At 40.6% G+C, this 15,817-nt stretch overlaps 1 protein-coding gene across 1 annotated transcript; it reads right to left on the bottom strand.

Annotated features, from left to right (window-relative positions):
• Positions 1-7,272: 7,272 nt before the first annotated feature.
• On the bottom strand, positions 7,273-8,405 carry LOC118594788 (septin-2-like). Its single transcript, XM_036204976.1, is given in 2 exon segments — positions 7,273-8,165; positions 8,167-8,405. Coding segments are annotated over 2 exon segments (1,044 nt in total). The 5' UTR covers positions 8,403-8,405; the 3' UTR covers positions 7,273-7,357.
• Positions 8,406-15,817: the final 7,412 nt, after the last annotated feature.

Genomic DNA, 15,817 nt, shown 5'->3' on the forward strand with positions numbered 1-15,817 from the left:
CACATAGTGGCATATAGGCAGACATGTTGCTGGAGAAGTAGCTGAGAGTTCTACATCTGAATCAGCAGTCAGCAGGAAGAAAGTGACACTGGACCTGGATTGAGTATCTGAAACCTCAAAGCCCACCTCTAGTGACATATTTCCTCTAACAAGGCCACATCTGCTCCAATAACGAAACATCTCCCAAATAGTGCCATTCCCTGGTGACCAAGCATTTGACCACACTAGTCTATGGGGGTCATTCCCATTCAAATAACCACAGGGATATTCTTATCCAATCCACCTCAGTTACTAAGAAGTCCAAAGTGGTTGTAATCTCCTGTTCACTTGGTGCAATCAGCATAATGTCTTCAACATAGTGGACCAATGTGATAGTTTGTGGAAGAGACATGCTGTCAAAATTCCTTCAAATTAAGTTATTACATGGTACTGGAGAGTTAATATATCCTTGAGGTTAAACTATAAATGTATACTACTGGCTTTGCCAATGGGAAGCAAATTGTTATTGATGGTGTTTATGGACAGGTACCAAGAAAAAGGCATTTGCTAGATCAATAACTGAACATCATGTACTAGGAGATATGTTAATTTGTTCAAGTAAGGACACCACATCTGGTACAGCAGCTGCAATCAGAGTCACAACCTGATTGAATTTTCAATAGTCAACTGTCATTCTCCATGATACATCTGTCTTCTGCACTGGCCAGATAGAAGAGTTGAAGGAAAACATGATGGGAATAACCATCACTGCATATTTCAAGTCCTTAATGATAGCACTAATTTCTGCAATTCTTCCAGGGATGTGATGCTGTTTTTGATTTACTATTTTGACTGGTAGATGCAACTCTAAAGGCTTCCATTTAGCCTTTCCAATCATAAAAGCCCTCACTCCACAGTTCAGGGAACCAGTGTGAGAATTCTTCCAACTTCTAAGTACATCTACACAATTATACATTCTGAGACTAGGAAAATAACAACAGGGTGAGTTCATGGACCCACTGGACCTACTGTGAGTTGGATATCATCCAAAACTCCATTGATCACCTGACCTCCATAAGCCCCTACTTTAACTGGATGGCAATAATGTTTCTTGGGAACTCCAAGAATCAGCATCAATTCAGAACCATCAACCAAAAGACCCTGTGAAGTCTTTCCCCTCTAGTGTACACTTACCCTAGTAAAAGGCTGAAAGGCTAACAGTAAAATTCTTAGGTATTTCAACAAGGTTCTGTTAGCATTCAGACCTGCTGCTTAGAGATCTGCCCTGCATCCTGACAATATCATTTGATGTAAAGTTCTCTTTAAGAGAAAACCCCTACCCCTTTTCTCTCTCTTCCTTCCTCTCTCTTACCACGAGGGTGCATGCACCTCTGCTGTCACTCTCTCTTTCTTTCTCTCTCTTTCCCCCCTCTCTTCACTCCTCCCTTCCCCTTTAATAATAAAACTTTTTACATGTGTGCTATCACATGGTGTGAGTGACTTTCCACCTTGGCATTCTGCTCCAACCCAGCAAGTTCTCTCTCTTTCCATTTTACAACATTGGTTCCATGCTCAGTTTATTAAGGGAAAGGAACAGAAGGGATGTGCATAGGCCTATGGGAATAACCATTCAGGAAAAAGGGTAGAGGGATAAGTGGCACTCACTTTTATAGGTTCCACTTGCACATGTGCATATGGGCTTATATAGCTCTGCCACACAAGTGCATAGATTATGTGATCACACTATGCCCAAATTATGTGATCATACAGTGCACAGATTACATAGGATGTAAGGCCCTGGGATGACTAAGTATCTTGCCTGGCTAATGGATAATGCATGTGTGGTCATGTAGTGGTGGGAGTGCCTAGGAATTTTAACATTCCAATCTCTTTGTTTATTATAAAAATGTTGGGTGAATAGGAGTGGGAGTTCCATGTCTCCTGAAACTGCTTCCAGCTGACTTGGTGTGCATCAGTTAACTTTTGGGGGTGGGGAAGGGGGCTTTTGGGGTAGCCAGATGTCCTGAGGTAGTGGATTGCTCTCCACTGCTTTAGGAATTGTCCATCACCTTCCATTGCTTTGGACTCTATGACCGTTTGGGTCTGACAAGGTGTTGCCAAGACAGAAGAGGGAGCTTAGAAAAATTTTACCTTGTGGGAGTCCCTGAGTGGTCTTAGGGTGAAGGAGGGGGTCCAGGGTCCAGGAAGTTTGAATTATACTTACTGAAGTGGATCTGATCTATTCAGGTAAATTCAAGCTGGCTCTGAAGCTTGGAAGAATTTTTAAACATATTAAGAGGCAGCCATTTGAGCTGGTAGCCATGATATTGTAATGTTTGGTACTCTGCTATCAGAATTTTATTGGTTAGTGTTAGCAAGAGAGAGAGAAACCTTGAACATGCTTTTAATTTTTACTTGAGATAATCCTTATCTGAGGCAAAACTTAAGACATCTGTTTGCTTTACTAGTTTAGAAGAGTTCAGACCCTTTTGAGTCTGGGGGTATTAATACCTCTAGACTGATACTGTTCCTTACCACCTGGATATACTGGATGGTCCTTGGCCTCTGGCTCTGTGGTGGTCCTGTAAAAAATTAGCTGAGTAGATAATTAGAAGTTTGAATATGTTATTAGAGACACAGATGGAAACTGATAAAGCAGAATATGATGAGTAGAGACAAGAGGATGTCTTGAACCAGGTGGTAGTTTCCATTAGACTTTTTAACTGCAAGTATGGGGGTGTTAAAAGGTGAAGAGGTTGGGTGAAACAGCTTTTTTCTGAGAAGGTCAGAAATGATGGGCTTAAGTCCTCTAAGATTCTGGAGTGAGAGAGTGTACTGAGCTTGGGTAATGTACTTGGTAGGGTCCTGCAACTGGATAATAATAGAGGGATGGTGCATAGCAATAGAAGGGTTCTGGGTGTACAAGACTTTGGGGTCCAACTGAGAGGCTGGCAAGAGAAATGAAGTGGTAGAGCTAGTAGGCTGTGTGGCTAGGAGGAGGAAGAGAGGAGCTGTTGATGGGTCTGGAGTAAGACAAATGGGAGGAGCAAATGAAATAAAATATCCTATCTTAGCTGGAAAATACCTTCCCATTAGGGGTAAGGGGCAGATTAGCACAACTGAAAATGTGTGAATGAGAGGGATATCCCTGAAAATAAAATTAAGTGGTGGGGTCTGGTGAGGTAGGTAAGGCTGTTCTTCTACCCTGACAATAGGGAGATGAGAAGGAGAGGTGGGACTCCAAAGCCCCCTCAGGATTGAGTAAGTGGCTCCAGGGTCCAAAAGGAAGGAAATGGATTGCCTTGATACCATAATGGCTAATCTAGGTCCTCTTCAATTGTCCATCACCAATAGGAGATTGGCTAGAGGGTATTCTTCAATTGATATCCCCATGTTATGAGGTGCATGGGGGCAGTCAGCTGGCCAGTGTCCCTCTTGGTGGTACTTTGGACAAGGCCCAGATGGTGGCCCACATGGAGCAGGACCAACATGAGCCCAATGGCCTTCTCTACCACTTAAATCAGGGAACTGGAGGCCTTCAGGTAGCTGGTTGAATAGCATGTGCCAGCATTTGGCAGTTCTATTTATAGCTTCCTCACTTCTCCCACAGTACACCTTAAATGCAACCACTAAGACTTCTGCCTGTGGGGTCAGATACCCTCTCTCCAGAAGCTTAAGTTTAGCCCTGATGTTGGGAAATCTCTGAGACAAAGTGGGTCATAAGGAGCTGCCTGCCCTCTGGGCTCTCAGAATATAGGCTAGAATATTGTAAGAGAGCCTTTGTAAGCAATTCTAAAAAATTAGATGTATTTTCTTCCTTATCTTGAATTTACATTTTTTAGCTTTTCATAGTTTATTGGTTTGAGAGCAGATTAGTGAAGACCTGCTAGGAGGCAGGTTGTAAACCAATCCCTAGTTAGAGAGCCACCTAGGGTATTGTAGTCCCAATGTGGGTCCTGATCAAGAACTACCTCGGCCCAGGTGGATGGGCAGCATTAGTTTGATGCTCATCTGCATGTGTCCTAGCCTGTTCCCAAACTCGTAGTCATGCATGCATGGATTATGTAGGACTTAAGGCCATGGAATGACTAAGCATCTTGCCTGGCTACTGGACAGCTCATGTGTGGTCATGTAGCTGGAGGAGTGGCTAGAAATTCTAACAACAGGCATACTTACTTAAAAGTCTCCTCTACTGGGCAGTGGTGGCGCACACCTTTAATCCCAGCACTCAGGAGGCAGAGGCAGGTGGATCTCTGTGAGTTTGAGCCAGCCTGGTCCCCAAAGCAAGTTCCAGGAAAGGCACAAAACTACACAAAGAAACCCTATCTTGAAAAACCAAAAAAAAAAAAAAGTTTCCTCCATGTCATTCTGTCAGTCTGAGCCCCTGATGCAGTGACAGGGAGAAGGAAGCAAAGTAGAATATGAACATAGTAAGATTTCAAAAATTGGACTTGATTTATATGAACATTCTGTACCTTGAGATTTATAAATTTATTTTGTTAGACATTGTTAATAATCTGTTAAAATTAGAACTAGATAAAAAGTTAAAACTAGCAACACTGGAAATTGATAATTTAAAACCTACACGTGGGTAAATTTAAAGAAACCATATGTCATGATTCTGGATTGCCACCATTTTTAGTCAGCCACATGGCTGGTTGCCATTTTACTAGGGTTAGAAAAAGATAGATGTCTATGATTTCACCACCATCTTGATTAAAGTTGATCATGTGGAATGGGCCTACTAAGGGGGCAACTATGGGTCTCCAAGATATTTTGGATTATGGTGGATTTTTTTGTACCCATCCTAAAAACAAGGTTTATAGAGGATAAAATGTAAAAATAATGCTTATTTAATAAGATAGTAAAGCTGCACTTCAATGCTTTTATACACAAAAATGTATCTTGCACTGGTAGCTAAACTTTGTAATTTAAGGATCACCCAGGTGATAATGATTTTAAAGACATGAAGGGATCATGGGGAACAGCTGAGTGTTGCAAATGTATGGCAGGGTTAGAGTTCCAGAGGGAGTCCAGTTGCAATGGTGGACCTTAACAATTTTTAGAATGCCAATGCCAGGTGATAGTCATCAGAAGCACCAACCACAGTAAAATGAAGCAGGCTGAGATCTAAAAGGCAGGCTGTGTATATACTGCCAAGGATGGGGCCAAAGAAATTATCCAAGCCTCTAAATAAAAAAATCCAAAATTGTGAATGAATCTTAGATATTGAATTTTGGATTATTTGCACTATTGGAGCTTGGTTTTGCCTTATACAGATTATGGTTATGCCATGCTTTCTCCCTCTTAAAATAAAAGAAGGTACTTTATTTTTGATATTGCATGTTCTAAGATATGAAAGTCTATACAAATTTTGAGGGTCTAAAATTTTTTAAAAATATCTAAACAATTGTGCTTTATTGAAAAAGGGTTAGTTTAAATGGCTACAAAGTTGAAGTGTACAATGTGTTTTCAAAATACATTTCTACAGGCACAAGTTACTTCTTAGTGAGAGAGCATTGGCAAAAGTGTATGTTTAGACTTGGGTGGACAAACTGAAGGTGATTCAGAGTTGTGGCTGAAAGACCTTCCAGCACACACTGCCATCCTTCAATGTCAGCTGGCCCTAAGTGGCACCCTTCGCTCACCAGGGCTCACACTGAATACCTGGAAATGCGTTTGTATTTAAAAACCATCTTTCTCCAATCAAACTGATGTTAAAAGAGTCCAAAGAAAGGATTGCCTGGGTGCACTCTGAAGCCATCAACACTTTTCTGTAGGAGCTTCAGACGATGAACCCCGTAAACATTCCCAGTGATGCAACAGTGAAGGGGCACAACAAGCAAATGTGTTATTTTCTGTAATTTGTAACTAACAATCTTTAAGTCTCATTTTATTAGTACTATTTTTGGCCTGAATTAAATACAAACCCCCACCTCATCACCAAATACTTTCTTCTGCAGCAAGATGAAAGCACAGAACTAGCACCTGTTCGCTCCCTCCACACCACTGTCTCCTTCACTCGCCCCTTTCTGTGACATTACCTGACATTAGAAGACATGGCCAGAGCGGGCAGGGCAGAGTGCCAGAGATAAACCAGGCATGGCATGGCTCTGCTCACCTGCTTGCGGCACAGAATGCTTTACATTCATGAGGACACTTATATACAACAGAAACTGAGGAAAATGGCAATGGCTGAAAACAGATGAGACAGTCTGTACATAAAAAACTGCTATTTTCTTCTCAATAGAAAAATCACTGAAAAAGGGAAGAGTTAAAGAGAAAAACCTAGCAGGCATTTGGGCTTCAAGCGGCATTTTGTGCAAGAGCACTACCCAATCACAAGCCTGGGTTCAGATGCTAGCCAAGGACTATTATTCCCACTGCCATGGCAGGTCTTTTGAACCTAGTTATACAAAGTACATTAAATTGCAGTATAAAATATGAACATTTGTTTTTTTAAAAAAGTATTGCCTTTTTAGTTGAGTAAAAAGTTTATTGACTCTTACTGTGTAAAGAGTCTTGTTACAATATGAAGCCGGAGCTCATAGCTGCTTCGGTTTTCTCCACAGCACAGCGTCCACAGTACGAAAAGTCCTTGTAGAGAGCTCTCTACAGAGGTTTGAAAATGATCTGGCACTAGAATCCAGAGTTCTTAAAAATCTGACCCTGAAGTCCTGCTTTTTAAAAGACATTTAAGCACAAACATGTGTCTCATTAGGTACTCTCCTCTATTCTGCCTGGTTAACAGATAAACGTGCAGATGAATTAACCTTATTAACTACAGCAGCAAAAGTGGTTTTAGGTGTTCTGCACAAATATAAAGTTAACAGTGTGACTTCGTTCTAATAAGCAAATATTCTGCCACCAAGTATGCACAACCACTTCTGTTTGTCACAGGTACATCGTGTCCACCACACAGCAACAATCTGAACAAATAAAAATGTCTTGATATAAATCAAGAGTACTTGTCAGTGATTAGTCAGGCCAGCTAAATCAAAGAAATTCATTATTATTAAGAGTATATATGCTGACTGATTCTTAGAAATAAATTCTAACATTAGTGGTTAAGGAAGAAGAAAACAGGGTTTACCTCACAAAATATAAAATGTAACAGCAATCAGATATAAATTTTAAGGTACTTCATACCAGAGGGTTAAAAAAAAAAGAGAGAGAGAGAGAGAAAAGAACCAAAGATCAAAACCATCAAAAGTTAAAAAAAAAAAAAACCCAAAAAACAAAAAACTGAAATCCTCAGACACAGGAACTTAAATTCTGATGGGCATACTTCCAAGGGTGTTAAGAAACTTGATGCTGCAGCACTTATCAGGAATACTTTTCTTTTTATCGAAGAGTATTTTTAATATGAAGCACCATTTCACACATGGTGCCCGAGTGTCCCACTGTCACTGTCACCACCCTGCATCTGCATCTGCATTTGTGCTTGCATCCTTGCGATCATCTCCTGCATGCGGCGAAGCTCAGCCTCCTTTTCAAGCAAGATCTGGTCTTTATTCATGTCCTCATTGTCCACTTTCCTGCTGCCTCTCTTCAGCCTCTCAGAACGGAAGTTTTCATAGTGAAGGTCCTGGGTCACTTCCTGTAGGTCCTGCATGTGGGTGATGAGCATTGTTCTCAGCTTCAGGAAGTCATTGTATTCTGGGTTCTCCACTTCCACAACACCCCATGGGTAGAGACGACCTCTGACCTTCTTGCCTTTGGCTTCAATCAACTGGTTGGAGCGAACCACAGAGAATGGGATACTGGCCTTGAGGAGTCTAGTCTGTTCCTTAAAATCTTCATCTTCATCTGACTCTGCATCTGGTAAATGATAGATTTTGATGTTATGCTCCTCGATTTCTTCCAAAATCCTTTTCTTTAGCTGCTCACGCTCCTTCAGAGTGAGTGTGTCAGCTTTCGCAATGACAGGCACAATATTCACCTTATTGTGTATTGCTTTCATGAATGCAACATCTAAAGGCTTTAATCCATGTCCAAAAGGTGAGATGACGTAGAAGCAACAATGTACTCTGTTGTCAATGATGTGCTGCCTGTTCAGTCCACTCTCGTCATGTAGGTAGCGTTCAAATTGCTCATCAATGTAAGAGATAATTGTCTTAATACAATCCCTGCAGTTGATGGCATCCCCATAGCCAGGTGTGTCCACTACTGTAAGCCTCAATTTGGACAGTTCTTTCAATTTTCTCTGCAGCTCCAGGTATACTTCTTTTTGGATAGAGATCAGTCAGGAATAAGCTGTTTATGAGAGTTGATTTTCCTAGACCAGATTCACCAACCACCATCAGTGTGAACTCGAACCCCTTTTTCACTGACTTTCGGTGAACTTGATTGGGAAGATTTGCAAACCCAAAATAGCTAGGAGTTTCTGGATTTATAAACTGAGTTGGTTGTGGCTTAGACATCGTTCTCGATTTTTCTGTCTATATTGTTTACAAACTGTATGGCTGTGGCAGGCTTCTTGTTATCTACTTCTTCTACCTTAAATTAACCTATTTCTATTAATCTATACTTTGCCACATGGCTTGTGGCTTACCAGTACCTTACATCTTGTCATGGCAGCAGCTGGCAGTCTCTCTAAAATTGTTTTAAGACATATAAAAATTTGAGGATATAAAAGTCTGTGTAATAATTAAGATTATTCTCAGAAAATAGTTAAGGATAAGAATATTAGTTGCAAAGATTAAATAGGCGATTTAAATGCTTTAGACTGTTTCCCCCTTTTATGATATTGTTATAGTAAGATTTCAAAAATTCAGAGTTTAATAACATTAATAGAATTCTGGTGCTGTCTGGGTCAGAAGCTCAAGATCTTACATTTTCTTTGGTTGTCTTCTAAATGTAAACTTAAAGGTATGAAATCTACTCCTGCTGTTTTACAGATATCCATTACCTGCTTTTTCTATGATTGGGATTTTAATACTGATTGGTAATACTAATATATCTAAAACTTTTATGTCCTTTTATGAAATAAAAATTCATATAAGTTTCAGAGGATCAAAAGAAGTCATAAAACTTGGATCCACTTCACAGAGGTCAAAAGGACTCCAGATAACTCAAGCAGCACAGCTTGAGTTTTCCCTACCTGTCTACTCCTGAGGATGATATTTTTCTCTCTCCTGATCTTGGAAATCCCCCCCCCATCCCAATTACTAAGACTATGGGCCTGGAAGTTCCAAATAATTGCCTAAGTTTTAACTCCTGTTCCTAGTATAAACTTACCTCAGCGGGTTTCCATTCGTCTGTCAGACACATCCAAGCACCAGTTGCTGACTGTAACCTGCTCCAAATGACCACAAGCTCTGGACTTGTTGAAAGCTGAAGTCGACCAGTCCAACCATGTTCCCTGTGGTGATATTGTGTTCCCCAAAATAGTGTGTGTTGCCTGAAATAAACTTATCTGAGGGTCAGAGACAGAACAGCCACAATATTAAAAATGAGTATAGGCAGTGGTAACACACACCTTTAATCCTAGCATTCCAGAGACAGAAATCTCTCTGGATCTCTGAGTTCAAGGCCACATTAGAAACAGCCAAGCATGGCGACCCATGTCTTTAATCCCAGAAACCCAGCCTTTAATCCCAGGGAGTGACAGCAGAAAGGAGAAAGGTGTATAAGGCGTGAGGACCAGGAACTAAGTTAGTTAAGCATTTGGCTGGTTAAGCATTCAGACTTTGGAGCAACACAGTTCAGCTGAGATTCATGTGGATGAGGACTGAGAAGCTTGCAGTCTGAGGAAACAAGACCAGCTGAGGGACTGGAGAGGCGAGGAAACTGTGGCTTGTTCTGCTTCTCTAATCTTCCAGCATTCACCCCAATAACTGGCCTCAGGTTTGATTTTATTAATAAGTACCATTAAGTATTCCTGCTACAGTTCCCTGTCTCTACAGCTGGGTCAGATAACCACATGCTTCTGACAAATGCCCCATTGCCTAGCCTTTGACTAGCCTTTCAGCCTTTTGGATCCTGATAACAATGTTCCAGTGTCAGCTCGAAGGCGTTCTAGAAGAGAACACATTGTCCCATGCTTTTTGCCCAAAATAGGTTGAAATTCTGAGTCAAAAAGAAATGCGACACCCCGGAACTCCCATCTGGACCAGAGGTGAGTACCTGCAGTTATAACCAGAGAGGCAACTGCCCTTGGGTCCCACCACTGGACACAGGACACTCCGGGAGGACCTGACCAACTTGGCCCTAGATTCCTGCCAATCGGCGGGCCCTGCGGGAAGGCTCCCCTTTTCCAAGACTGCAGGCAGACACTGCAGTCTCCACACCCTGCCCCCACACCCATCTGCTGGAGACCCCAGCAACTTCCTGAGACTCAGAGACCAGCCTCCAGCTACCATCCTGCCCTGGAACTCCCATCTGGACCAGAGACCAGAGGAACTCCCATCTGTACAAGAGGAGCTCCCATCTGGACAAAATAAGGAGACATCAGGGTCTTCCCGAGACTCAAGAGTCCAGGCCCCCATCTCCTATCTGGACAGCACTCTCATCTGGACCAGCGCTCCCATCTGGCCCAGAGCTTCCATCTGGACCAGAGAGAGGCTCCCTAAATCTGTCAACTCTCTCTGGACCAAGCACACTGATAAGACCAAGAACGAACCCAAGCAAGGCAGAAGTACATGCAACAAAATAAAGAGCAATACAGCATCACCAGAATCTAGCCCTTCTCCAACAGCTAGACCTGAACATCACAGAATGGAAGAAGAAGAAGAAAACAACCTTATAAGTAACATCATGAAGAGGCTAGAGCCTTATATAGAAGAAATCAAAAATAAAGTAGAGGACCGGACAAACAAAAAATGGGAAGAACTCTATAAAAAACTAGAGGAAAGGACAATTAAAGCAGAAGAAAACAATAAATCCTTGAATGAAAATCATGAAAAAGCAAGGGAGACAATCCAAGACCTGAGGAGGGAAATAGAAAAAATGAAGAAGACACTAGCAGAAGGAATGTTGGAAATAGAAAATCTGAGTAAACAAACAGCAACTTCAGAGGCCAGTATAACCAACAGAATGCAAGAGATGGAAGAGAGGATCTCTGGTGTTGAAGATACTGTAGAAGAAATAGATTCATCAGTCAAAGAAAACACTAAAACCAACAAAGTCATGACCCAAAATGTTCAAGAAATTTGGGACACCATGAAAAGACCAAACCTATGAATAATAGGGATAGAGGAAGGAGAAGAATACCAACTCAAAGGCACAGAAAATATATTTAACAAGATCATAGAGGAAAACTTTCCCAACTTAAAGAAGGAAATGCCTATGAAGATACAAGAAGCCTATAGAACACTAAACAGACTAGACCCCCCAAAAAAGTCCCCTTGGCACATAATAATTAAACAACTAACGTACAGAATAAAGAAGGAATATTAAGGGCAGCAAAGGAAAAAGGCCAAGTGACTTATAAAGGCAAACCCATCAGAATAACACCCGATTTCTCGATGGAGACTTTGAAAGCCAGAAGGACCTGGACAGATATAATGCAGACACTAAGAGACCATGGATGCCAGCCTAGACTAATATGCCCAGCAAAACATTCAATCATGATAAATGGAGTGAACAAGACATTCCAAGACAAAACCAGATTTAAACAATACTTATCCACAAACCCAGCCCTACAGAAAGCACTAGAAGGAAAATTCTAACCTAAGGAAGGCAGATACACCCATGAAAACACAGACAATAGATAACACCACAGCCATAAACCCCAAAGAAGAGAAGTACAACACACTACCACCAAAAAATAAAAATAACAACAGGAACGAACAATCACTGGTCATTAATATCCCTTAATATCAATGGACTTAATTCACCTATAAAAAGACACAGACTAACAGAATGGATATGAAAACAGGACCCATCTTTCTGCTGCATACAAGAAACACACCTCAAATTCAAAGACAGACACCTCCTAAGAATAAAAGGCTGGGAAAAGACTTTCCAATCAAATGGTCTTAAGAAGCAAGCTGGTGTAGCCATCCTAATATCCAGCAAAATAGACTTCAAACTAAAATCAATCAAAAGAGATGATGAAGGACATTACATACTCATCACAGGAAAGATCCACCAAGATGAAGTTTCAATTCTGAACATTTATGCCCCAAACACAAGGGCACCCACGTAAGTAAAAGAAACATTACTAAAGCTTAAATCACATATAAAACCCCGCACATTAATGGTGGCAACACCCCACTTTCACCTCTGGACAGATCGGCCAAATTGAAACTTAACAGAGACATAATGGACATAACTGATGTTTTGGCAGAAATGGACTTAATCGATATCTACAGAACATTCCACCCAAACAAAAAAGAATATACCTTCTTCTCAGCACCCCATGGAACCTTCTCTAAAATCAACCACATACTAGGCCACAAAGCAAATCTCAACAGATACAAAACAAGTGGAATAACCCACTGTGTTCTATTAGACCACCATGGTTTAAAGTTAGATTTCATCAACAAAAAACTACAGAAATCCTACAATTTCATGGAAACTGAACAATGCTCAACTGAATCACCAATGGGTTAAGGAAGAAAGAAAGAAAGAAATTAAAGACTTCCTAGAGATCAATGAAAATGAATACACCACATACTCAAACTTATGGGATACTATGAAAGCAGTGCTAAGAGGGAAATTCATAGCACTGAATTCCCACATAAAGAAGTTGGAGAAATCTCACACTAGTGACTTGACAGCACACCTGAAAGCCCTTGAACAGGAAGAAGCAAAGTCTCCTAGGAGGAACAGACGCCAGGAAATTATCAAATTGAGAGCTGAAATCAATAAAATAGAAATAAAGAGAACAATACAAAGCATTAATGAAACAAAGAGTTGGTTCTTTGAGAAGATCAACAAGATAGACAAGCCCCTATCCAAACTAATCAAAAGATAGAGGGAGAGCATCCAAATTAACAAAATCAGAAATGAAAAGGGGGGCATAACAACAGACAATGAGGAAATTCAGAGAATCATCAGGTCATACTTCAAAAACCTCTACTCCACAAAACTGGAAAATCTAAAAGAAATGGATAATTTTCTGGATAGGTACCACATACCTAAGTTAAATCAAGACCAGATAAACCATTTAAATAATCCAATAACCCCTAAGGAAATAGAATCAGTCATTAAAAGTCTCCCAACCAAAAAAAGCCCTGGACCTGATGGTTTCACTGCAGAATTCTACCAGATCTTCAAAGAAGACTTAATACCAATACTCTTTAAATTGTTCCACACAATAGAAGAAGAAGGTATATTACCAAACTCCTTCTATGAGGCTACAATTACCAGGATTCCCAAACCAAACAAAGATGCAACAAAGAAAGAGAACTACAGACCGATCTCCCTCATGAACATTCATGCAAAAATACTCAATAAAATTCTGGCAAACAGACTCCAAGAACACATCAAAACAATTATCTACCATGATCAAGTAGGCTTCATTCCAGGGATGCAAGGGTGGTTCAACATACGGAAGTCTGTCAATGTAATACACCATATAAACAAACTCAAAGAAAAAAACCACATGATCATCTCACTAGATGCAGAAAAGGCATTTGAAAAAATCCAACACCCATTCATGATAAAGGTCTTCAAGCGATCAGGAATACAGGGAACATACCTAAACATAATAAAGGCAATCTACAGCAAGCCAACAGCCAACATCAAATTAAATGGAGAGAAACTCAAAGCAATACCACTAAAATCAGGAACAAGGCAAGGCTGTCCCCTCTCCCCCTACTTATTCAATATAGTACTTGAAGTTCTAGCCAGAGCTATAAGACAACATAAAGAGATTAAGGGGATACAAATTGGAAAGGAAGAAGTCAAGCTCTCCCTATTTGCAGATGACATGTTAGTATACATGAGTGACCCCAAAAATTCAACCAAGGAACTGATACAGCTAATAAAAACCTTCAGCAACATTGCAGGATACAAGATCAACTCAAAAAAAATCAGTAGCCCTTCTATATACAGTAGACAAACAGGCTGAAAAGGAAATCAGAGATACATCACCCTTTACAATAGCCCCAAATGATATAAAATACCTTGGGGTTACTCTAACTAAGCATGTGAAGGACCCATATGACAAGAACTTTAAGTCCCTGAAAAAAAGAAATTGAAGAAGATGTCAGAAAATGGAAAGATCTCCCATGCTCATGGATAGGCAGGATTAACATAGTAAAAATGGCGATCTTACCAAAAGCAATCTACAGATTCAATGCAATTCCCATCAAATTACCAACACAATTCTTCACAGATCTGGAAAGAATAATACTAAACTTCATATGGAAAAACAAAAAACCCAAGATAGCCAAAAAAATCCTGTACAATAAAACAACCTCTGGCATCACAATCCCCGACCTCAAGCTCTACTATAGACCCACTGTAATAAAAACAGCTTGGTACTGGCATAAAAACTGATATGTGTACCAATGGAATCAAATTGATGACCCTGACATTAACCCGCACACCTTTGAACATATAAGTTTTGACAAAGAAGCCAAAAATGTACAATGGAAAAAAGAAAGCATCTTCAACAAATGGTGCTGGAAGAACTGGCTGTCAATGTGTAGAAGGCTGCAAATAGATCCATATCTGTCACCGTGCACAAAAATTAAATCCAAGTGGATCAAAGACCTCAACATAAATCCAGCTACTCTGAACCTGATAGAAGAGAAAGTAGGAAGTACTCTTGAATGCATTGGCACCTGAGATCACTTTCTAAATATAACACCAGTAGCACAGACACTGAGAGAAACAATCAATCAGTTGGACCTGTTGAAACTGAGAAGCTTTTGCAGAGCAAAGGACATGGTCAACAAGACAAAGCAACAGCCTATAGAATGGGAAAAGGTCTTCACCAACCCCACATCTGACAGAGGGCTGATATCCAGAATATATAGAGAACTCAAGAAATTAGACAGCAAAATGCCCATCAGTCCAATTAAGAAATGGGCTATAGAACTAAACAGAGAATTCTCCACAGAGGAAGTTCAAATGGCTGAAAGACATTCAAGGAATTGCTCAACATCCCTAATTATCCGGGAAATGCAAATCAAAACGACTCTGAGATACCACCTTACACCTGTCAGAATGGCTAAGATCAAAAGCACAGAAGACAGCTTATGCTGGAGAGGATATGGAGCAAGGGGAACTCTCCTCCACTGCCAGTGGAAATGCAAGCTTGTATAGCCACTTTGGAAATCAATATGGCACTTCCTTAGAAAATTGGGAATCCATCTCCCCCAAGACCCAGCTATAACACTCTTGGGCATATACCCAAGGAATGCTCAATCATACCACAAGGGCATTTGCTCAGCTATGTTCATATCAGCATTTTTTTAATAGCCAGAGCCTGGAAACAACCTAGATGCCCTTCAACTGAAGAATGGATAAAGAAAATATGGTACATATACACAATGGAGTACTACTCAGCAGTGAAAAACAATGACATCATGAGGTTTGCAGGCAAATGGATAGATCTAGAAAAAATCATCCTGAGTAAGGTAACCCAGACTCAGAAGGACAAACACAGTATGTACTCACTCATAGGAGGATACTAGATGTAAAACAAAGATGACTAGACTGCTACACAACTCCAGGGAGGCTACCTAGAAAACAGGACCCTAGGAAAGACCCAAGGATCACCCAATGACAGAGAAATGGATGAGATCTACATGAACATCATGGATGACAGTGGGAGTAATGAAGGGCAAGGTTTGAGGGAAAGAAAGGTTAGGTGATCAGGAGATCCCAGCTGGATCAAGAACAGAAAGGGAGAATGAGGAATAACAGACCATGATAAATG

Source organism: Onychomys torridus, chromosome 13 (genome assembly GCF_903995425.1).
Source record: "Onychomys torridus chromosome 13, mOncTor1.1, whole genome shotgun sequence".
NCBI lineage: Eukaryota > Metazoa > Chordata > Mammalia > Rodentia > Cricetidae > Onychomys > Onychomys torridus.